This window comes from Cynocephalus volans, chromosome 1, assembly GCF_027409185.1.
Source record: "Cynocephalus volans isolate mCynVol1 chromosome 1, mCynVol1.pri, whole genome shotgun sequence".
In the NCBI taxonomy this organism is placed as follows: domain Eukaryota; kingdom Metazoa; phylum Chordata; class Mammalia; order Dermoptera; family Cynocephalidae; genus Cynocephalus; species Cynocephalus volans.
Genome location: NC_084460.1, coordinates 117086770 through 117111116, shown reverse-complemented (window position 1 = coordinate 117111116; position 24347 = coordinate 117086770). Strand labels below are relative to the sequence as shown.

General features: G+C 44.6%; 1 protein-coding gene and 1 pseudogene across 1 annotated transcript; both read left to right on the top strand.

Annotated features, from left to right (window-relative positions):
- Positions 1–893: 893 nt before the first annotated feature.
- Positions 894–2480, top strand: GP5 (glycoprotein V platelet). The gene has a single exon (XM_063088990.1). It carries the CDS (start codon positions 894–896, stop codon positions 2478–2480), a length of 1587 nt encoding a protein of 528 aa, XP_062945060.1.
- A 6789-nt stretch (positions 2481–9269) lies between these two features.
- Positions 9270–13633, top strand: LOC134385459 (heterogeneous nuclear ribonucleoprotein F-like; annotated as a pseudogene).
- The last annotated feature ends 10714 nt before the right edge of the window (positions 13634–24347 follow it).

Below are 24347 nucleotides of genomic sequence, written 5' to 3'. Positions count from 1 at the left end.
CAGATTAGTATTATTGTGTGTGTTTCTCAGGTAATTCAATGCCAGGAGTATTAATTTTTATTAAGCGTCTTAGAACAGTAGCTCTTTATTTACGGTGAAGTCACAAATATCACCCTCAAGTTCTAACTGTGTGATTCTAGTTAAGTTACTTAACCTCTCTACCTCAGTGTCTTCATTCTTGAATTGAGGATAACAATAGTACCTACCTCATATGGTTATTGTAAGGATTAAATGAATATAATATAAATAAGTAAAGTGCTGAGAACAATGCATGGCATAAAAGATAGGTTTCTTATTATCTGCTCTTTTTTTTTTTTAGCTTAACTGTTGGCTAAGGGTGCTCACTGTTGTGGGTGTACTGGGGAAATAGCACGATTGTGATCAAAAGAATTAGGTGTTGGTGGTTTGCAGACTTTGTGCTCCCTTCATGACTTTTGGTTAAAAAGCTGGCTCCACTCTTGACTTTACAAAATACCCAGAGTTGCCTGGGTATGTCGTAAAGTCATACTCTGGATACGTTATAAAGTCAAGAGCAGAGCCTGCTTGCATGTGAGAATGATTATTTTAATTAGTTATCTCTACTGTAAAGATTTTAAAGTATTGGCTATTCTATGGCTTAAAAACTCTTTAATCTCAATGCTTTAAACAGAGTAGAAAATCAATAAAACAAAAGAGTGACACCTTGCAGTGTAGAATAAATGTTATCATCCCCCAGGGAAATCTACACTCCTAAGAAAAGAGGGGGACAGTTGTATCTGGACAACATCCAAAGTCAGCGAGAATTCTGGCGAAAGGTTTGTGCCTCTGCAAAATGTGCAGGGTTTCAAGATCCAATATGAGCGTAACAACCCTTGTGTGTTGACCACAGATCTCCCACCGCTCCCTTTTCAGACATGCTGAGGAGGACCCTGCTGTGCGCGCTGCTCGGGCTCCTGCGCGCCCAGCCCTTCCCCTGCCCACAAGCCTGCAAGTGTGTCTTCCGCGACGCCGCGCAGTGCTCGGGGGGCGACGTGGCTAACATCGCCGCGCTGCGCCTGCCCACCAACCTCACGCACATCCTGCTCTTCCACATGGGCCACGGCGCCTTGCAGAATCACAGCTTCAGTGGTATGACGGTCCTGCAGCGCCTCATGCTCACGGACAGCCACATTTCCGCGATTGCCCCCGGCACCTTCAATGACCTGATAAAACTAAAAACCCTTAGGTTGTCGCGCAACAAAATCACTAATCTTCCAGACGCGCTGCTGGATAAGACGGTGCTCCTGGAACAGTTGTTTTTGGATCACAATGCACTTAGGGGCATTGACCCAAACATGTTTCAGAAACTGGTTAACCTGCAGGAGCTCTTTTTGAACCAGAATCAACTCGTTTTCCTTCCTGCTACTCTCTTCACAAATCTGGGGAACCTGAAATTGTTGGATTTGTCGGGAAACAACTTGACCCACCTGCCCAAGGGATTGCTTGGGGCACAGGCTAAGCTTGAGAAACTTCTGCTGCACTCGAACCAGCTCGTTGCTCTGGATTCGGGGCTGTTCAACAGCCTGGGCGCCCTGCTTGAGCTGCGGCTCGACACAAATCACATCCGATCCATCACCCCGGGTGCCTTCGACCGCCTGCGGAACCTGAGCTCCTTGACTCTTTCGAGGAACCAACTCGAGTTTCTGCCCCCTGCACCCTTTCTTCATTCTCACCATTTGACTCTGTTGACCCTGTTCGAGAACCCGCTGAAAGAGCTCCCGGTCGTGCTCTTCGGGGAGATGGCCGGCCTGCAGGAGCTGTGGCTGAACGGCACCCAGCTGCGCACCCTGCCCGCCGCCGCCTTCCGGGGCCTGGCCGAGCTCCGGGTGCTCGCCCTGCACTCCAACCGCCTGGCCTCGCTCCCCGACGGCTTGCTGTGCGGCCTCAGCAGCTTGCGCCAGGTGTCGCTGCGCCACAACAGGCTGCGAGCCCTGCCCAGCGCACTCTTTTGCAACCTCAGCAGCCTGGAGGAGGTCCAGCTCGACCACAACCAGCTGGAGACCCTGCCTGGCGACGTGTTTGGGGCTCTGCCCCGGCTGACGGAGGTCCTGCTGGGGCACAATCCCTGGCGCTGCGACTGCGGCCTGTGGCCATTTCTGGCGTGGCTGCGGCAGAACCCAGACCTCGTGGGCAGAGCCGAGCCCCCGCGGTGCGGCGGCCCGGGGCAGCGTGCCGGCCTGCAGCTCTGGGCCTTGCCGGAGGGTGGCTTGGGGTGCGCGGGCACCGGGGCAGACAACTCCTCGGAAGCTCCGGTTCACGCTGCTTTCCTGCTGAACAGCTCAGAACCCTGGGCGTGGGCCCAGCCGGTGGCCACGGGCGAACGTCAAGGCCATAGCTTGTTCTGGGGTCTTTGTTTTCTGCTTTTAGCCATTCAGGCCATAATAACCGGGGTCATTGTGTTTGCTATGATTAAAATCGGCCAGCTCTTTCGAAAATTAATCAGAGAGAGAGCTCTTTTTTGAGTCAATGAGAAAACCTTGCAATTAATTAAAACGTGGCCAGAGTATTGCTAGATGTGGCTCTGGGGTGAATCCAAACAGGCCGCTGCCGTCTTCCTCTGCCCGCTTTCTGCCTCTTCCTGTACTTCTCCCTCCGGGTCTCTCCCCCTGAATCCCTCCTCTCGGTCTTCCCCTCTTCAGAGCTAGCCTCTACATTTCTAAGTTGCGATCGCTTGCCTGCCTCTGTCTCCCCCACTGTTGTACACTCCTGGGCGGCCGTGGATTCTGTTTGGCCCATCCTCGTCCCTCTGTGCCTGGCTTGGTGTCTGGTGGAGGGAGGGGGCTCTTCACTATTTATTGAATAAGTGTACAACTTCAGACCAGGGCCTGCCTCCTGCACATAGGAAGTGTCTGGCAAAACGTTTGTGAAATGAATGAGTGGATAAAATGAATACGTGATCCAAGGGATGATGGCTTTTTCTGGGGGAAAAGCTGTATTGCTCTCTTTACTTTAATTTGTTTGTTTGTTTGTTTTTGAATGAATATTTTATTAAAAAGCTCTCCAGACTATTACCAGATCTGTAGGAACTAAAGATGCACCATTTCTAATCATGATGAAACAAATGATGGTGACACAAATGTCAATCTCTCAAGTCATGTGGCCATCGTAGCAAGTCCAAAAATGAAGAGACTGGCCTCGGCTTTCTCTGCCAGTCAGTTCCAGGGAGCAGACCCAAACATAACTGTGTGGCCAAAACATCTAGCCTCATTACATAACAATTATTATTTGTCTATAAAATGAAATTCTGTATAAGAAAGTCAACAAGTTGCATTTCTTATCAAAAATCTGTCAATTAACTAATTAATTGTCCATTAAAAAAATATTATCTACATAGTATTTGTTCCAAAAATGTTTAATCCAAATCAATTTAGGAGGAATTAATTAAACCATTCTAGAATATACAACAAAACGGTTAGCCTACACTTCTCCAAAATTCAAAATAACGAAAGTCTATTCTAAACTTATGAGAAAACAAAGGATTGAAAACCAAACTCAATGTACAAACATTGAATGGGTACTGTAACAAAAATTAAAACCATCTCTGAGAGATGAGATGTTTTGGAGACAACTGGGGAAATTAAAAAATGGAATGTATGTTATTTATCAATATTATATTTCCTGGGTGTGATGATGATATTGTGGTTATGTATGTCCTTGTTCTTAGGCAATGCATGCTGAAATATTGGGGGTAAGTGTCATGATGTCTACAACTTACTTCTATTTATTTTTTTATTTTTAATTTTATCTTTACTTTAATTTGAAAAGTAGAAGTTTTCCGGTTCTTTCCCCTGCCCTATTTTTCTTATTTTATGTATCTCCCACCTATGGGCTATTGGGGAGAGCTCTAGACTCCATTCATTCAGTGACTGTTTTCGGGGTAGACCTCCTCTGTGATAGGCTGAGAGATACGGAAGATCCTGAAGAGCTCAGGATCCTGGGACAGAAGCCATTACAGCCAGCGGTCAGGGCTGTGAGCCCAGCACTGGGAAGGACAACAGGGAGGGGGCGTGGAACCGATTTGGGGGAGGAATAGGAGCTCACCCACAGGCCAAAGCTTGGGCTTAGGAGGAGCCTGATGACTAGGAGAGTCAGTGTGTGCCGGGAAGTCTCCTGAAACTGCTCAGCATGCTCAGGTAGCCTCCTGTGAGTTTCCACTCCATTTTGACAAGGGGTCGGTTTTCATTTCCTGGAACTAAACGCCACCTCATTTTCCAAGCATTTATGGAGCACCTAACGTGTGACAGGTGTTCATGAATGTAATGATAAGCTTGGTTCTTATTTAGCTCATATCACATTCTCATTTATTGTTCCAATTGAAAGCAGTAAAACCCTTGTTGCTTTGATTGGATGTCTGTGCTTATGAAAGGCAGTGGTTAAAACATGGGCTGGAGACTTGACAACTGTGGGATCAAATCCCAGCTCCACCTCTTACTAACTAACTTCACGGACTTTGGGCAAGACACCTACATACATTCTTTAAGCCTTGGTTTCCTCAACCCTGAAAAGGGACAAAATAGTACCTGCCTCATAGAGTTGTAAGAATTAAAGGCAATAAAGCATGTAATGACTTAGCCCAGTGCTCTTCATACAGTAAACGCTCAATAAATATTAGCTATTATAACTCAAGAATGAGCAATTAGGGCCTCAACCACACCCCCCCTACCCACAACCAGCCGAGTGGTGACCTCCAAGCCACTGTAGGAAGCCCCTCAGTCTCTCCTGAGCTGGAGAGGTGGGGGACCCGAGGGCCTCAACCACACCCCCCTGACATGTGTAGCCAGCCCAACAATGACCACCAAGCCTCAGCAAGAAGGGCCCCGGGTTCCTGAGCTGGAGTGGTGGGCGTCAAGGGCTTTTGCCACACCCCCCCTGATATCTGCACCCAGCCCAGCAATGACAAAGCTACTGCTGGAAGCCCCCGGGTCTCCCCTGTGGGAATGAGGGGGGTGCCACAGGCCTCAATCCTGCCCCTCCTCCTTCCTCCTTCCATCCCATTTCCTTCCCCTTTCCCCTCTTCCCCTCCCTCCCAACTGTTCTGCAACAACATCGTAGAATGTAAAAATATATTAATAAAACTACATTTTCTTTAAAAAAAAAAAGAATGAGCAATTATTACTGGCATCATAATTTCTAAAGAAGAGCTTTGAGTTGTTTTTTTTCTCTGTGTATAAAGGTAAGAAGAGCAAACTTTCTCAAACTGGGGGCTACATTCATTTTAGTCCGTCTTCACCTGCAGGTGGTCTCAGCTCTGTGTGGTCAGGCTCTATGCTCACAGTCCAGAACAATGGGTCCTGACAACACCACCAACGGGATGTGGAGCAGGGAGATCCTGGCATTTGTAGGTGCACTTCTCCTTCAAGATCAAGTTCAAGTGTCTCCTCCGTGGGAAATCTTCTCTGCTTGCCCAGCAGACTAAAGTGTTTCCTGCTATGTGCTCCCCAATTGGGCACAGGCAAACCTCCATACCCCACATTTGGTCTGGTCACCCTTCACTCTAGGGTGTCGTCACTTTAGGGTATCTGTTTAATGTGCCTCCTTCACGGTAAGCTTCCTGACTAAACCTTATATTGTTTATTTCCACTGCTCCAAATTTTGAAACTACCTATAGCATAAAATCCAGACTCCTTTGATGGAATACTTTCATTCTAAGCACTACACTCTCAGGCAGGCTTCCTAGCTCTCTAAGCTTCTGTTTCTTCACTGATAGAGTGAAGATAATAATGGTCCTTACCACTGTTGCAAGGATGAAATGAGATAGTCCAAGTCAAATAGTTAAGTCAGAGGCTGGTGCTTATGGGGCTCTACAGAAGTCAGCAATTCGGGTTAGCTCTTTCAGAACGCACTGTGTTCCGACATTCTCCAATGCCTTCGCATGTATTCATCCATCCAGCAAGTATTGGTTGAGTACCTACTTTGTACCAGGCACTCTTCTAAGTGGAGGGATAGAGCAGTGGATAAAACAAAGTACACGCTTCCATGGGGTTTTGGTGTCTCCTCCAACCCCAACATCTCTCCCAAACTCCTGGCCATTATCTGTACACATTCAGAACAGCATGGAGGACAACCAGCTTTATAAAATCTTTATACTTTGTTATATTTGCTTCAGATATTTTTTAACAGATTAAAATACAACAGATTAAATTGAAGGCTCTCTTCGTTTCACTCCTTAGCGGTAACCTACTTGATAAATTTGGTGTTTTGCATCCCACGCATGTTTTTATACTCTTGTTGCTACAACCCCGAACAAGCTGAAGTCATGCTTTTCAGGTTTTCAAATTTTATATAAATGATGCTATTTTGTATATAGCATTGTTCAACTTTTTTTCTGAGCTAGAATACTGTAAAGATTTATCCATATCATGCATTTGGCTCTAGTTCATTCATTTTCATAGCTATGTAATATTATAGTGAATGAATATACCATGATTTATCTGTTCTTTTGTTAATGGGCATTTATTACTAGTGTTTTTCCTTTTTAAAAAATATTCCCCATTACTCCACATCCTTTCCTACTCTTGATAATGTCAGAATTTTAAATTTTTATTAGTCTGATAGGTATAAAATGTATCACATTGTTGTTTTATCTTATACTTCCCTGATAAATAGTGAAGTTGAGCTTATTTTTAAGTGTTTGTTGAAATTTAGATTTATTTTTTGAGAATTATCTGTATATATACATTAACCAATTTACAATGGGGAATTTTGTCTTTTTCTTATTGATTTGTAGGAATTCTTTTTATGTTTGTGTTTTGTTTTGTTTTAATTTTAATTTTATTTTTTTCACTGTACATATTTATGGGGCACAATACATTGTCTCAGTACATGTGTATATTGTGTACTGAGCTCATCAGAATAGTTAGCATATCTACCATCAAAATATTTGTCATTTCTTTGTGGTTACAACATTCAAAATCCCCTTTTCTGGCTATCTTGAAATATACAATATAATATTATTAGTTATTGTCACCCTATGACACAAGAACTTACTCTTCCCATCTAACTGTGACTTTGTAACTTTGTACCAGTGTATCAACCTTTCCCTGGCCACCTCCCCCCCACCCCCCTCCATTTCCCTGCCTCTGGTAATCACTATTCTACTCTCTATTTCTCTTTTTAATTTATTTTTCTTAATTGACCCATGATAATTGTATGTTTGTGGAGTACAATAGAATAATTGGAGGCATTCATACTGTGTGCAATGATCATACCAGGGTGCTTAGTATATACATCACCTCAAATGTTTGTCACTTCTTTGTGTTAGAAACATTCAACCTCATCTTGACTAGCTATTCAAAGATACACAGTACTTTGTTGTTAACTGCAGTCTCCCTGTATTACTATAGAACACTAGATCCCATTTGGTTTGTAGGAATACTTTACCTGTTCTACGCACAAATCTGTAAGTCATATGTTTTGCAATGATCATTTTTCAGTTGTAGCTTCTTCTTTCTTCTTGTTTACGCTGTCCTTTGTCGAACAAGTTTTCTTTTTAATCTAGTCAAATTTAGCAATAAATTCTATGGTTTGTGCCTAAAAAAAAAATTCTTAAGACATTCTTCCTATTCTCAGGTCATAAAAGTAGTCTCCTATATTTTCATATTTAGGTGTTTAATCTACATGGAATTTATTTTTGTATAATTTGTGATGTAAGTAACCAATTATATTTTTTCCAGATGTATATCCTATTGTCCCAGACCATTTATCAAATAGTCCATATTTTCCCCACTGATTTGCAGTGCCACCTCTGTCATTTATAAAGTTTCCACACATGCATGGGTTGGTTTCTGGGTTCTGCAGCTTAAACTGTTTGTCTGTCTGTCTAGTCCCATATTATACTCATGGTCTTCATTATTGGAGCTTTAATAATTTTTGGTATGAGGTCACCTCTCCACCTCATTCTTCTTCTATTCTTGGCCCTTTGCAATTCTATGCACAATTTCAGGGTCAGCAGGTCAAGCTCCACTGAGAAATTCTGCTGGGATTTTGATAAGAATTGCAGTGAATTTATAAACTTATCTGGGGAGGAATTTGCATTTTTTTAATAATACTTAGTGTTCTTACCAGTAAACATTGAGATATGTTGATCAAATCAGTATTACTAGCATATATATTGTTACAAATCGTAATTATCTTTATGCCCCTTGTCCAATCGCTCCCCACCCTCTCCCCGTCCCCCCTCCCCCGTCTAATCACCCTAGATTTCTTCTTTCCTTCTGAAAGAGTAATGGTTGCTCTGTTGATTTGCTGCCCAAATGATCTGTCCAATGCTGAGAAGCGTGATCATGTCCCCCAATACTATCATAGAACAGATGTCTCTTCCGTCACTCTGAAATGGGCTCTGTGGGGAGAGATATCCTCCTCCTTTCTTTATCTCTACTGGTGACTCTCCTTGTGTCAATGCACTCCAGTGGCTGGCAGACCATCTGTGTGGTGGTTGTGGCATCTAGCCGCCTTCGTGGCGGCCATGGTTATCGTGGTGGCTGTGGTGGGCCACTCACATGGAGGAGATGTTTTTGGCATGCTCCTTGGTGCTGGTGGTGTGCCTGGTTGTGGAGAGTGTCTGATTCCCGGCTCCATACCCTGGGTCCCCGAGGGGGTCCTGAGGCACTGGTATGGTGTGCCTGGTTGTGGGATGGGGGTCTGGTCCCTTCTCCATGCTCGGGTCCTCAGGCAGGCCCCGAGGTGCTGGCACGTGGTGACTGGTTGTGGGAGGGGAATCCATTCCCCTTCTCCATGCCTTGTCCCTGGCTGGCCGGAGGCACTGCTGGTGTGCCTGGGCCGGAACTAATTTTTTGTCCTTTGCTCACTTCTAACAGGAGGGAACTTCCTGTGGGAACCAGTACTTGAGCTGTGTAGTTGAGCTAAATTGCTGCTTTGCTGCTACTTCCCTAGGGAAGACTTTTTGTGCAGATCGTGGTTTAATGGTTGACCTTATAGGTACTTCTGGCTCTTGAGAGATCCAGTGCACCTGGGTTGTGTAGAAACTCTGATCTGGGCCTGAGTTTTTTCATCAAACTGCACCCCATGCAATTCTACATTCCTGACCAGTCTCCTCTAAGTGGTCCTGCACTGATTGGGGGGTGGGTTGGCTGTCCTTGCTGTGTCCCAGTGTTCTCCCAGTGGGCCTGTTTCTCCCACTGCCTGTGCTCCAAACACTTGCCATGGGATGGGCTCTGTGCTGGTCCCTTGTGTTGACTCCCCAGCCTGTGAATGGCTCCCCTTTTTCAGCTGTTCTGGCTTGTCACTCCTACATGGGTCCACGGTAACCCTGTCTGTGGTCTTGCTGTCCTGGGGGCCTCCAAGCCTTTCTTCTCCCCTGCCACCTCCAAGCAACTCCATCTGAAGGGCACAGCTGCAGCTTCTGCCGGCTCCTGTTCCATGTGCTCAGCAGTTCCAGCCTTAAAGTGGCCATGGCCTGAAATGCTCAGAGCAGTTTTTTCTCTCTCTCATCATGGCTTCTCCCACCTTCATGAACTCCGTAGGTCTCTCCTCCTCTTCCCTGAGCTCCAGCAGCCCCAGCTTGGTTGATGTTACATTTTTATAGTTGTAAATTGGTTGATTTGTGGGAGAGAGTGACGCTGGGAACCATCTATTCTGTCATCTTTACTGGAACTCCTGTAACCATAACTTCTTAGGTTAGATACTTAGCCCATTAATTTTTATTCTTTCTTCTTAGAATGAAAGTTCTAAACTATAGAATTTAGGCTATAAATTTCCCCTAAATACTGCTTTAACAGTAGTTCTGAAGTTTTAAACTGTAGTATTATTGTTATTGTTAATTTTAATTCTCTGTTATTATTTAGCTCTATATTTTCTCATTTCCATTATTATCTTTCTCTTTGAATTAGAGGTTATTTAGAAGTGTGCTTTTTATTCCAAATACATGATATTTTTTAGCTTTCTATTATTGATTACTAATTCAATTGTCATCTCTATGATCCCAATTCTTTGAATATTTTCAAGAGTCATTTTATAGCCTAGTACGTAGTCAGTTTTTGTAAAGTTCTCTATGTGCTTGAGAAAAGATTATATGTATTCTTTTCTAAATTGGGCTCAGAATACTATATATCCATTAGATAAGTTTGTTAATTGTGTTGTTAAGGCTTCTATAAACTTACTAAGTTTTGGTCTGTCAATTAATTACTAAGAAAAGTTTGATTGTGAATTTGTCAATTTCCTATTATCTATCAATTATACATATAATCTATATTTTTACATGATATGTATAAATAATATAGTATATATTATGTTATTAATCACATAGAAGCTTAAAATTATTACATTTTCCTGATGAATTTAACCTTTGGTAATTACATAGTGTTAGTTTTTATCCCTACAATGTTTTCTTTTTAAAGTCTATTTTATGTAATTTTTTTTTTCCTTTGGTAGCCACACCAGCTTTCTTTTGGTTAGTTTCTCTGTGGTATATATTTTTCATTCCTTATTTTCACCTCTCCTCTTTAGTTTTACTTTAAGTGTATCTTTTGTAAGCAGGATACTGTTGGATTTGTCTAAATTTTATTTAGATCATAGCCTTCTTTCTATTAATAACTGATGTTGATCTGTTCACATTTATTTTAGCTGGTTCCCGACGTATTTTTATTATAAAGCTATGTTGCATTTTCTATTTTCTGCTTCTTTCCTTTGCTTTTTCTACCAGCCCTCCCTTCTTTTACGCCCTCTGGTGGGTTGATAAAGTTTATATTATTCTCTCTTTCCCATTTTTAAAAAATTTAGTGATTAGCTTTTAAAACACATGCATAGTTAATTATAAACTTTTTCAACAAATTTTAAAGTATTCAATCTTTTTTTTCCTCCTTCCAAACATGGCATGGGTTGTACTACCTTAACTCCTCACTGAACACACAGACAACTGTTTTCAGTATCTTCTTATTTAACTTTTGGTTTGTCCTTCTAAAACTGAGTTTTAAAAAAATTGTGTAGTTTAATTTACTGATGTTATACCTTTCTCCTTTTATATTAGGTTGAACCTTATGAAATTTCTGAAATTCAACTTTTTTTTTTTTTTTTTTAAGATTGCTGGCCAGTATGGGGATCCAAACCCTTGACCTTGGTGTTATAATACCATTCTGTAATCAACTGAGCTAATTGGCCAGCCCGAAGTTCATGGAAATATTTGTATTATCTTCCTTTTTGTTGTTGTTTTTGGTTTGGGTTTTGATGGCAGGCCCATTGGAGGACTTGAACCCTTGACCTTGGTGTTATAACACCATCAACGATTTTTGACCAAAAAAACAATAGTTCCATGTGATTCAGCTTAAAAGTTCTGGCACCATACATAGTTCTTGCAGTGAGAACATTTGTATCCTAAAGTTTTACCTTTTGTCTGGTCCCATCAACTATAGACAGTCTCTATAAATGCCTTTCTCTGTAAGTTGACATAATTGTTCCTCTTTGTCCCATGCCCTTCTTCTCCCTTTCACCTCCCCATTTCTGTGAAGATTTACCACTTTTGTATTTTCTTATCATAGTTAAAATCTTGATGATTGTTGAAAAACTAAGAAAAGAATATGGAAGAGTCGATGTCATTGTTTCCTTGTTTCTATAGTCTCAAGTAGTACACTGTCATTACATTTCTTTTCTAGTACTTCCTTCATTTTTCTAGAATTTCTAGAAACTATTGTGGGCCTTCTGCCCAGCTGTTTACTGGAACTTCTCTTCACAGCTTTCATTAGTTGCTTTCAGTATTCCTAGATTCCGTGTCTTCCTTTCTTGTTTACTGTCTCATTTTATGACTACTTAGGAAAAGAGATACAGAAGGTATCCCCTTTTCTGAGTCCTTGCCTGCAAATTTCTCCATTCTTTACTCTCACACTTCATTGCTAGTTTAGCTGGGAAGAGAATTCTAAATTCAAATTATCTTCTTGCACCAAGGTTACTAGTGAGAATTTGTTGCCATTATTTTTAAGTGACCACTTTTTGTCTTTGCGGAAGTCTTTAGGATCTTCTCTATGTCTTCTGTGTTCTAAGATCAGTCTAACGTACCATGCGTTGCTCTTTATTTCATTCACACTGATGGGCACTTCCAGGGTCCTCTGGAGAATTGTGTCCTTAAGTTTTGTGAAATTCTCTTATATTTCTTTGGTAATTTTTTGTCCTTACTTTTAATCTTTTTTCTCTTCTCATTTCTCTTATCATTTTAATCTCTCTTTTTTGCCTTCTGGGAGACTCCTAACCTCTATCTAAAAATGCTTCATTAAAATTTTAATTTCTGGGAGCCCTCTGCATTGTTAAGCTTTGGGTAGAATTTGGGGTTCTGTGGCCCAAATTCCACTGTGATTCTGTGAGCCATGGCACCTGCTGGATGAAAATAGAAACCAGTCCTGATCTCCACAGTGGACAATTCATTACATACCGAGTGGCCCCCTTAGAAGGCATCGGTGGTTGTTTTTTAAGCCACAAAAAGCTGCACCCAGTCTTGTCTGACATGTGCCCTGTCAAGTGTCTATGATGCTGGCTCTGAGGGAGGTGAAGTCTTTGTGGTCAAGCCCCATGGCCTGCTGTGGTCCTGCTCTGTTGAGGATGTGCAGAACTTCCCATCTGACTGTATGATTTGTGATGGGACTGCAGATGTCCATTTCATCTGCACTAGAGAAGGGACGCAGAGTGGAGAAGCTTTTGTTGAACTTGAATCAGAAGATAATGTAAAAGTGGCCCAGAAAAAAGATGAAGCATGGGACACTGGTACACTGAAGTATTCAAGTCCCTCAGAACCAAGATGGATTGGGTGTCAACACACAGCTGTCCCAACAGTGCCATCACTGCCAACGATGGCCTTGTGTACCTTTGAGGACTGCCATTTGGACACACTAAGGAAGAAATTGTTCAGTTCTTCTCAGGGTTAGAAATCATTCCAAATGGGATCACATTGCCTGTGGATCCTGAGGGCCAGATTACAGAGGAAGCCTTCATGCCTTGCAGTTTGCCTTGCAGGAGTTAGCTGAGAAGGCTCTAGTGAAGCACGAGGAGAGAACAGGGCACAGGCATATTGAAGTGTTCAAGAGCAGTCAGGAGGAAGTTAGGTCATACTCAGATCCCCCTCTGAAGTTCATGTCTGCAGTGGCCAGGTGCCCATGACTGGCCTGGCACAGCCAGGAGGTACATTGGCATGGTGAAGCAAGCAGGCCTGGAGAGAATGAGGCCTGGTGCCTGCAGCGTGGGCTACAGAGGCTACGAGGAGTGCAGCGGCTCAGTGATGGCTATGGTTTCACCACCGACCTGTTTGGAAGAGACCTCAGTTATTGTCTCTCGGGAATGTATGACCACAGATACAGAGACAGCAAGTTCACAATCCAGAGCACCACCGGCCACTGCGTCCACGTGAGGGGGCTGCCATACAAAGCAACTGAGAATGACATTTACCACTTCTTTCCACTCAACCCTGTGAAAGTCCACACTGTGATCAGCCCTGATGGAAGATGATGGGCGAAGCAGATGTTGAGTTTACCACTCACGAAGAGCTGTGGCAGCTATGTCCAAAGACAGGGCCAACATGCGGTGCAGAGACATAGAACTCTTTTTGGATTTGATGACAATGGGAGACAGCAGCCGGGTGATGCAAGGCATAGGGGTGTCATGGAGAGCACGGCAATGAGTGGCTCTTGCAGGACCAGCTACAGTGGTCAGAACGGCATGGGTGGACCCGACCAGCTTCGTAGGAGCATTTGAGTTATTTCAATCAAATTTTCACAGGCAGCCAACAAGCACTGAAGAACAGTTCTCACTCTAGAGGAAGCTGGGAGACCCATTTCGCACCATGAGTTTGTGAAATCTGGATTAAAAAATTACCTCTTCAGCGTTTTCTCATGCAAGCTTTTCTTCTAGCATGTGACAGTGCACAAACTAAAACTATATTGAGCTTTTCTCAGTTAGCATCTTGGTAGTATTCTTCAGTGATGTTATCTCAGTTAAAGTAGTTTAAGTATGTTAAGTGTGGATCTTTTACTCAGCATCACAGTGAACTCTTTGGGGAGATGTGCTTTTCTGGAAAACTCAAAGGTACTAGATCCCCATTTCGAAGAGAAACATTTCACATGTTGGTTCGCCTGTTGGTTTTTATTTAAAATTGTTTAGGTTAAGTTTAAGCTTTTAAAAGTTAGCTTTGAGAATTGAGACACAATATTAATATTGTAGGAATTTGTGAGGCCTCGACTTAATTTTCTTTGTACTCTGATTTCCTTTCAGTGTATTTTGCTAAGTGAAGTTGGTTAAATTTTTTGTTAACTAAATTTTTTCTTAAAGACTTTTTCACAATGAAGAAGTTTTAATTTCTGCAATTGTGTTTTTAATTACTGATATTGTTCTTTGTTTTTAAAAATAAACTCTTATGCTTATTTTATGAATTGTTGTTTTTTTTTTTTTTTTTTTTTTTTTTTTATACAAATTTTTTTTTTTTTTTCTTTCTTTTTTTTTTTTTTTCCGTGACCGGCGCTCAGCCAGGGAGTGCACCGGTCAGTCGTATATAGGATCTGAACCCGTGGCGGGAGCGTCGCTGCGCTGCTAGCGCAGCACGCTACCGAGTGCGCCACGGGCTCAGCCCTGAATTGTTAAATTGAATTAAGTTTGGCCTAAAGCTGCTTTCATACACATTTTATGTTTGGCCTGAAGCTTTCTCTGTTCATAGTGAAATGTAATGTAGGATGTGTAAACAGACTATAACCTAACATACTTCCGCGTGTAAGTATAAGGAGTAAACTCTTGCAAAGAGTTGCTGAGTCTCAACCAATCATTGCAGTTGAACCTCCAGCTAATCAGAGGCTGAAATTTGCCAAAACATGACCATACAAGGGAAACACTGACTGCAGACAATCAGGTTGTTGTTTCTGTACGTCACTTCATTTTCTCTGGTTATAAATATGACCTGCACATGTGATCGGGTGAAACATTCTGGACCACTCCATTCTAGAATCACAATTAAAGCCAATTAAGAGCTACAAGACTAGACTTGTCATAATTTTGTCTTTTAACAGGATGCAGGGTTTTTTTTTTTTTTTCCTTAGGATACTAGAGTTTAAAATTTTTGTTTTTGAAGTTCCCCTTTACTTGCTAAACTATACACTTTGTCTCTGAAATATCTTCATTGTTGTTGTTTGTTTCCTTGCTTGTTTCTCTTAAACCTGTGGTTGTCAGTTTGTATTTTAAAAGTGAGACAATAAAATTAACCCACTTTGGGAGATTTGTGCACATGGGCAAGATTTATTGACCGGCAAGCTTCATTTTAGGGTGCTGGTTGGCAAGCTGGTTGTAATACTGGGACCCTGTACAAGCCACAATGTTTGTGAAGGGTTTTCTTTAGGACCTTGTAATTTCTTCAAATAACTGTATTGTTTGTTTGTTTACCTAGGGATGGAAGCAGCGGCAACTGTTTCATATACTAGCATTCGAAAAACTCCATGGCTTTTATTCCCACATCTCATACCTGTCCTGCATCATGCCAGGTGTCATCAATTTTCAAGGGATTCTTGTTAAGATGGGATCTCTCTGGCCGCACTGACTATGGCTTCCTCCCCCTCACCTACCACACCTTCAACTGTTCTGCCCCACAAACTTGCTGAAATCATTGATGATCCTCTCCCGTTCCCCGTGACCCTGTGGGTTTATACTATTTCAATTCCTTTACTACTACCCAACTGAGGTCCTTGGGAGGAGAGGGGATAACTGAGTTCGATCAATCTGCATGTTTAACTGAAAGTCCATCCATTTCTATTCTCCAAGTTTCCAGCTCTGAAAGTTTTCTTGATTTCTCCTGGGCAAAATGGGGTCCTCCTTGTCCTGGGTTCCTCCTTCACTTTACTCCCACCTGTTGCGTGCTGTAACTGACTTCTCTTTCTGGAACCACTGCAGAGTGGGCTCTGAATCTCTGCTGGCATTGGAGCTGACAAAGTCTGTTTCAGGAGAAGTCCCTCTGGGCTTCCCAGCTTTTAAGCATCACCATTACTACCGGGCGTACCAAAGGCACGGAGATTCCAGGACTCACTGCCCAATAGCTGTGCACACCCTCATTAGGCATCTGGAATGTTACAAGATGATTCTATCATCATCATAAAGAGACAAACATTAATTGAGTTAAGTGGCTGGGTCCAGAGTACGGGAGGCTGAGATGCCTAAGGGAAAAAAACAATGAACAGTCTCTGTCCAGTGACACCCCCTCCACCCCTTCTACCTCTCTGTTGAGAGAGGTGCTGCTTCCAGCTGCTCCCTTGCTTTTATTACCCCAGCACAGATACTGAGTTTTCCAAGTCCAGTCCTTGGGAGGGTTCCGTGTTTCAGTTCTTCCACATTCAATGAGCCTTTATTAAACATCTAATACATACCTAATGTGGTACCATTAGGTCAATTTTCCTAACCCTTGCAACTACCCTGGGAGGCAGGTATTATTATCCCACTTTACAGATGAGAAAACTGACAAGTAATGTGCCTAAAGTTGTGATGGGCTGAGCTGTCACAAGAGCTTGAGTCTCCTGACTTCTGGCCTAGAGCTATTGTAAAACATCCTGCCCCCACTTTTCCTGGTATGGACTAGGTCAGCTGCCCAACTCAGGGCCTGCTGATCACAGGGATGGAAGTCCCAATAGGACACTCATATTCATGGTCATAGACATCCTGACCTAGAAGTTCTAGTCTTTCAAGCTTAGTGGGGGCTTGCTGAGAGCTGAGCATTTATTTGTGTGGAATACGGAGGAAAAATGGGTGGAGAGAGGTAGATGGAAGGGGAAGTGAGAGAAAGAAGGTAGAAATTTAAGTGCAGGCCACTGCGGACATTCACTGCAGGTTCAACCCTGACCCAGCAGGAGCCACCCAGAGCCTGTGGGAGGCATCTTGGTTGGTGGGAATGGCAGAGAGTGGGTCTCATCTCTGCTCCTGACTCAGTTTCTCCATCCTCTCCAGGGTGTTATGACAGTCAAAGACAGTGCATTGTAGACTGAAGTTCTGCTCAGCAGTGAGGGGCTCCCTTGTTCCTGGCACACCAGGAGGGCAGGGTGGTATGTGCTTCATCACCTCCACACCCCAGAGCATGACTCAGAACAGTCCCGCCTGGCACAAAGGAAACCCAGGAATGAGGGTGCTAACAGAGATACAGAGAGGTAACAGGGATGCAGGAAGTCTTCTAGACAAGCCTTGCCCATGTCTCTGTCCTTCCTTCCTTCACAGACCCCACAGCCCAGAGATCCCACCCTCTCCTGACTGCCACCGCAGGAACCACCTGACTGAGGCCTGTCAGAACCCCAGCTTGTTCTTGGGAGGAAGGCAGAGTGTTGGGCCTCATCCTTGGCTCCAAGCCCCTAGGAGTTTATGTTCCCAGTGACATCAAAAGAGAAATAGAAAATGTCAGTATTTCTAAGTTTTTGTCTCTTCAAGTTCAAGTTCAAATTCACCCTCAGTTCAAATTATTGTCAGTCAATTTGTAGGACAGGAGTAGAGGAGATGGCATCAATGAAATTCTGCAGACCACCCAGCTTTGAGAATGGCATTGCTCTACTAAGCTACTGGTCTGGCGACCTGCCCAGAGGCATTTAGGAACACAGTCTATCCAAGAATAAGCCTGGGAGAACTTCTTGGACATACCAGACCCCTGTGTACCATGTTCCTCCCACTGCACAGTACCCCTTTGTGGTCCAGCTAAAGTAATTTTGGGCACTGTGAGATTTATTAATATTTCCAGTGATGATGAAGACATCAGAGCTCAATTTGAGGATGATTCTTCTGTCAGAGCTGTCAATAGGACTGAACAGAGAAGATGGGCTTCTTGAAAGGTAGTGAGACTCCCAGCACTACAGACAATCAGGCAGATGCTGGCTCTTTCTGGAAAAGAGAACAAAGAAAGGCAAGCAATCAAAAAAACCGAAAACTAACCATGCCTTATTGTCTCCATGGTTCATGCAAGTGCATTCTTCTTTATTAATCTCTTTTCTTTTTTATATTGGAGTCTCCTGCATAAAACTCCTGCAAAGCCTTAAAAGATCTATTCAAATGTAATCATTCCGACAGGCAGAGTTAGTTGTTCCGTGCAGGAGGCAGAATAATGACCCCCAGGTGAGCCCAATGTAATCACAAGGGTCCTCCTAAGTGAAGGACTGACCTGCTGGGTTTGAAGAAATGCAGGCAGCCTGTACCTAAAAGATGGAAAAGGCAAGGATATGATTCCCCCTAGAGCCTTCAGAAGCAACACAGCCCTACTGACACCTTCGTTTTAGCCCAGTGGGACTCTTCCAGGTGTGTGATAATTTGTTACAGCAGCGATAGGAAAACGAATCTTGTGCATCTACATGTCTCAGTGACAGCATCTGGCATATTTTACTGTGATTCTAGAGGTACTGATTTCCTTCACTAGGCTCCCTGGGGATAAAAGCTGTGTATTACTTAGTTTCTCTCCCATGGTGCTCGTACAGGGCTTGGCACATAGCAGGTGCTCAGGTTAATTCTCTCCTGAATGGATGACTATGTCACACACGCTGTGCTATTGAGGGATTCCGCCTTTTGGCCCCACTGTCTTTAAGAGGGTTAAATATTCTTCCTTATTTAGTTTTGGAAAATCAGGATTTGCCATACATATTTAATTATTATGAGCTATGGGTGCCTGTAATGTTTCTGTCTCTGAATGAGTGTGGCTTTCCTGTCTGGGTCTCTGAAGCTTGGATCAGGGAGTCAAGACATAAGATAACAGGAGGGAGAAGGAGCATGTGGATAAGCCACCTTCTTGGGTCTCTAGAGGGAGGGTGACTTGAAATACTGGCCCTGAACTGTAATGTTCTGTTCAGTCCTGGGAACCACAATCAATCAAGCTGAGAGAGTTTAGCAGAAAATAAACAGCATGGAGGGTGGGGAGGAGGAACTAGGATGAAGGACAGGAGCCATGGGGAGACTGGTCAAGAGAGCCAGGTGTGTTCAGCCTGGAAAAGAGGATTCAGGGGTGCTGGTCACTGTCTTCAACCAGTTACAGGGCCAATACAAGGAAGAGGGAGGAGACTTGTTCCATGTAGTTTCAAAGGGTAGAATAAGCATCAATTGGTAGGAAATAGGGGGTGAGCTTTTTTCTGAGTCCCAGGAAGCACTTGGTCAGTGTGTCCAGGGCTGGAATGGCCTGTCACGTGCTATGAGCTCTGGCCTGGGGAGGAGTTCAGGCTGTGAGACCAGGCAGCCATGAGACAGAAGGAGTCCCAGGGTTTGATGGAGATGGGTGTGGGGCTGGAAAATGTTCAGGATCCCTTCTACCTCACTCGGTCCGTGGTTAATCACCACTGTCCTGAGTTGAACTGGGTGGATATGGGTGTATTCTCCTGCCCAGGCTTTGGTCACTTGAGACACTGGCCATGGCCTTGTTGAGCTGGCCTGTACTGAACAATTTGTAGGCATTGTGTTGGCTTGGGTGCTTAATACCCTGGGGTCAGTCCCTCTTCTCAAACATGTAAAACCAGCTGTACCGATAACAGGCTTTTGGTAGCTTGCTGTTTCCAGGGGAGGGAGGCCTGTCACCTGCCCGCGGATGCCTCCGTGGGTTTTTTCTTCCCAGCTGGTTTTGGAAAAGCTCAGTGGGAGCTTCACACATAGTCCTCACAGGGCCGGCCCCTACAAACTGAGGGGCCACAGGGTGTGTCTGATTTTCTGTCCCTCCCCAGTACTCTTTATTCCAGACACACATATCGGCCTCCCCAGGGCGGCCCCTCAGGCCTTCCCTTCCCAGGAGCCCTTCAGGCTTCTGGCCTTTCCCTCCTTTGTCACCACTCAGCTCTCCCGTGTTCCCTTCCTTTCCTACTAAGGGACCCACTGGAGGGCTCTGCGCGGTGACTTGCTACTGAGGTGTATTTGTCCGTTTTTGTTGTTTATAGCAAAGTACACTGAACTTGGTGATTTATAAAGAAAATGAAATTTATTGCTTACAGTTTCTGAGGCTGAGAAGTCCAAAGTCCATTTGGTGGTGGTGACAGTGACCCAGGAGTCTCACATTGCAAGATCGTGGAAGCAGACAGAGCAAAAGACAGACTCTCCTCTTCTTTTAAAGCCCTCAGAACCACACCCTTGACCACCATTATTAATCCATTAGCTACTACACAGTCCTACAATCCAATCACCTCTTCAAGGCTCCACCTTTCAATTACCATAATAGGATTTCCCACCCTCTTCACAGTCACAGTGGCAGCTAAGTTTCTAATACATAAAACTTGGGGGACGCAATTCAAGCTTCAGGGAGTTTTGAGGGGACATAATTCAATCTACTACATGAGGGGTGAAGATTCATAATGCTGTGGCGGGTCACCTGGTCCTCCACTGAGGAGGAGACCTGACAGATCACATGAACCATATTCAGACTTCAGATATGGGATTCGGGAAGACAGAAAAGCAAGGAGGTGTTTCCAGATGCACATCCTGTTACTTTCGCAAGCACATTTCAAACCGTCACCCTGCTACTGACCAGCTGTGTGACTTTGAGTGAATTCTTTGCCCTCTCAGGGCCTTAGTGTCCCCAGCTGTTAAAGCACAGTCTGGACCAGAGGGCCCTTCTGACACCAAAGCTGAGGAACCCAGGGGCTGTCTTCTGAATCGAAGTGCTTTTCCCTCTCACTTTCCTTCCCTTGTCCATCTGCCTTTTGCTTTCAAAGACACATCTCCGGCATCTGTCCCTTCCCCCATCCCCAGGCTGAACCTGAATGGCTGGTGCTACTCATCTCCTGCTGATACGCAAGTAGCTGTGGAAAGAACACTTTCCCAGAACAGGTGGGAAATCGGCATATGTGCCTACCACAGTGTCCCCATCCCTGTCTCCACTGCCATCGCCACACTTTGCCAAAATGCATCTTGGCTGGTTGTTCTCGTGGCTCCTGTTGGAGGGTGGCCCGGTGAGGTTCTCTGGGAGTCCCTGGTTCTGCCCATGCCGTGGCCAGACCTGAGGCCCTCTGCGAACTGGGAACACTGCTTGTGTGCTCCACAGCAGGTGTCCGCTGCCCTGTCCCTGCCCACAAAAAGAAAGCCCATCCTACGGCACCTTGGCACAGAATCTCACTTTTCCCAGTGCAACAATAAGAGATCCCCTGGTTATCATGGCCCCACTGTTAGCCTTGCTGATGGCTGGGAGTAGGTGTGCTTGGAACAGTCACGGTGAGAACATGGGTGAGAAGTGCTTTGTGACTTGCAAAGCTCTGTGTGAGGAATGGCTCCATTCATGAGGGCCACTGACCACCCACAAGACACAGAGAGGCAGGCTCCTCCTGGGAATTGGTCTCTCCCTGGTAGCACTTGGGGATGCATGTGGGGTCATCAGGTGCTATTGTACCTGGGGTCAGAGGTGTTGAGTTCAGATGTTTCCTGGAGAAAAAGGGAGGGGGAGGGGATGAGGGAGGAGGAGCGGAATGGAGAGGGGAGGAGATGACTGTGGACTCCCGACTTGGCTGTGCCCCTCACTGCATGATACTGGGCAAGTTCTTCTTCTCTCTAGACTAGTTCCCTCCACTGTAAGGTGAAAAGATTCATTTCCATGCCATAGAAATCCACATGTTCTTACTGTGGCTCTGTGAACTCAAGGACCTCGCAGCCTTTGGGTTGTCCTGGGATGAAGGCAGCAGGGAGAGTGGAGTGGTCTAGGCAGCTCAGTGATTGGGTGTGGGAACCAGTGGGGCCATCAAGCTCCCTGCTGGCTGCTACCCGCACCTCCTTTATCCAGGAGAGTCCTCCAGAAGAAGTAGAGCTTATTTACAAGGACCCATCCTCACTGTGGGGACATGCCTTCCCAAGCAAGTCACCCTCCTGACTGGCCTGCAGTGTCATCCTCTTAAACGGAGCCCAGCCCTTTAAACTTGGTTTATAGGTTGAGTCACAGGATGTCACTTAAATGCCTACTTAGAAACCAATTTCTGCATCTTCCTTTCTTTCTGGGGAATTCCTGCTTTTGCTCATATCAACCAAGTGGTTCCTCTGTTGTTCCTTAAAGACCCTCTCCTTTTAGGTAACCTGATTTCGTAAAGTGAGGTCGACTTTAGTGCAGTGGGTCTGTATTTTCTGGAGACGGAAAGCCCTGTACCTTGACACTTGGCCGAAAGGGCAGGGTTGGGTCTCCTGACATTTAAAACTCAGGTGAGAAGAATACTATTTAGGGAAAGTTACTGGAAAAAGACATGTGGTTCATCCATGGCTCCCATAGCCTAAAATGCATCCCTCAAACAAGCCAGAGGTGCAGAGAGCTGGGGTCCAGACCACATACATTGGCCCTCAGTAGAATTTGCTTCCTATTTTGTGGTTCACATGGAGGGATGTTGTAAGAATCAACTCTGTGCAACTCATGGCTCTGCATGTTAGGATGTGTGTTGTTGGGGATGTTTAAACTAAGTGACAAAATGTCCACTGTGCAAAGACCCTCAGGAGAGACTCTCATCTGGCCCATGTCCCAGGGTTACTTACACTCTCCTTCAGCCACTCCTCTTTGGATCTGGCTGTGTAAATGGACTTGTCTTATTACCTACTGGAAAGCTTAGAGGCAAAGGTAGAACCCACTTCAGCAAGGCTCCCCTACCCCTTCCTACCTCTCTGGCTGTCTCACCTGGGTTTCTCATGCAGGCTCAGCCTCTTGTCACTATCCATTAAATGCTGAGAGCCCACAAAGCATCTGCCCACACTCTCTTCTCAATCTCTGCTGTCCCCTTGGGAAGGTTTAAGAAGGCCTTGGCTTCCATTGCCTTCAGTATCAGGACTGCGATTGCTGCATGTAACAGATGTGCTGATGACCCTGGCCTGGCCAAGTGGGGGATGCTTTCCCGAAGTGCCTGTCAATGAGCACAGAAGCAGACCCTCCAGGGCGGTGCAGGGACTACACAGCGATATCAATATCGACATTGATGTCTCCACCATCTGTGGCCTGGGGCATTTGTCTCCATGGCTGTGGCACCTCCAGCCTCATGTCTGCATTCCAGGTGGGGAGAAGAGAGAAGAGGATGGAAAACTGCATGTCAGCCCAGTCTACCCTCTTTAAAAAAATAAATGGATTTTTTATTGCTAACATCCATACAGAAAAATGCATAAATCACATGTGTACAGTTGGACGAATAATCACAAAATCCATTTTGAGGTGTTCACTTTAATCTCCCTCCTTATCGCTTGTCATCTGGGCCTCCATCTGCACTGTTAACCCTTTGTCATTCCATGTCCCCAGTTGTAGTGAACACCATCATGACATTCCTGTCATCAGAGTCCTCTGCTGTAAGAACCAAGGATAAGTCATTTCCCTTAATTTGCCAGGAAGGAAATAGCCACTGCCGAGGGGGACCACATCTGTCAATCTGAAGATGCATGTGACAGCTCCAACAGTGGAACCTAGGCTCACTGTTATCATTCAGATTTATTAAATCAAGTACCATATTGATATGCGTGTGGTGGGCAGTGCAAAGAGTCAAGAGGATTTGAAATTAGTTAAAGAGGATGTAAATATGAATTGTGAACAAATTTTGCCTGCCTCCCTCCTTCTCTCCCTTCCTCCCTTCCTTCCTTCTCCTTCTTTACCAGAGGAGATGAGGGTAAAAAGATAGAATCTTTTTCATAGACTAAGAGGCTGTCATAATGGTTATCTCGAGCAATGTCCCCACTTTATAGATGGGAAAACTGATACCCAAAGGGAAGTGACTGCTAAGGTCTGTGTCCCGGGTTCCTGGCCTTTCGTGTCTTTCCTGAGCCTATTTATCTGGCTAATGGCATTTTCCCATTCCTTTTTGGGTTGCTCACTGAGAGGAATTTGGGACGGGGGGAGGTGAGAGGAAGTCCAGTTTCTCAAGCAACGGGGGTGGGGTGGGAATGGGGCTCCCTGGATCGAGCCCACGTGTCCCTGTGTTTCTGTGTAATCTCCAGTCACGCAGGCCATTCAAAACAGACCTGTTCATTCACGTAATAATTAAGGAAAACACAACAGCTCTCACAGCTCCTGTCCCTGACCTTTAATTAGGTGTGGTGACGCGCTGGAAGCTGCTCCAGCCATGAGGACTATGAATTTGTTAGTTTAATCATTTCAAAGGCTGCTGTGTTTTATTGCGGCGTAAAATTTGGAAGTCTCGTATTAAAACGTACACTTAAATGTAACTCGAATAAATTGCTGTAGGCCAAAGAGAACTTTCTTCTTCCTACCACCAGCCCCGTCCCCTTCTGGCCCCCACCTGGTAACTGTCTATTTCCAAGTGCCCAGAACCTTTCGGAGGGAGAGGAATGGGGAGGAGTGTTAGAGAAACAGCGTTTTAGAAGACATTCGGCAAGTCACCTAGTTGGGCTCCGCTGTCCTCACGGCCGGTGGGACGGGAAGGCAGCCACTCAAGTCCGTGGGTCCAGGTGGGCTGGTG

Bases quoted from the DNA above. Each gene is read 5' to 3' on its own strand.
- GP5 (XM_063088990.1), top strand. From the start codon at position 894: ATGCTGAGGAGGACCCTGCTGTGCGCGCTGCTCGGGCTCCTGCGCGCC.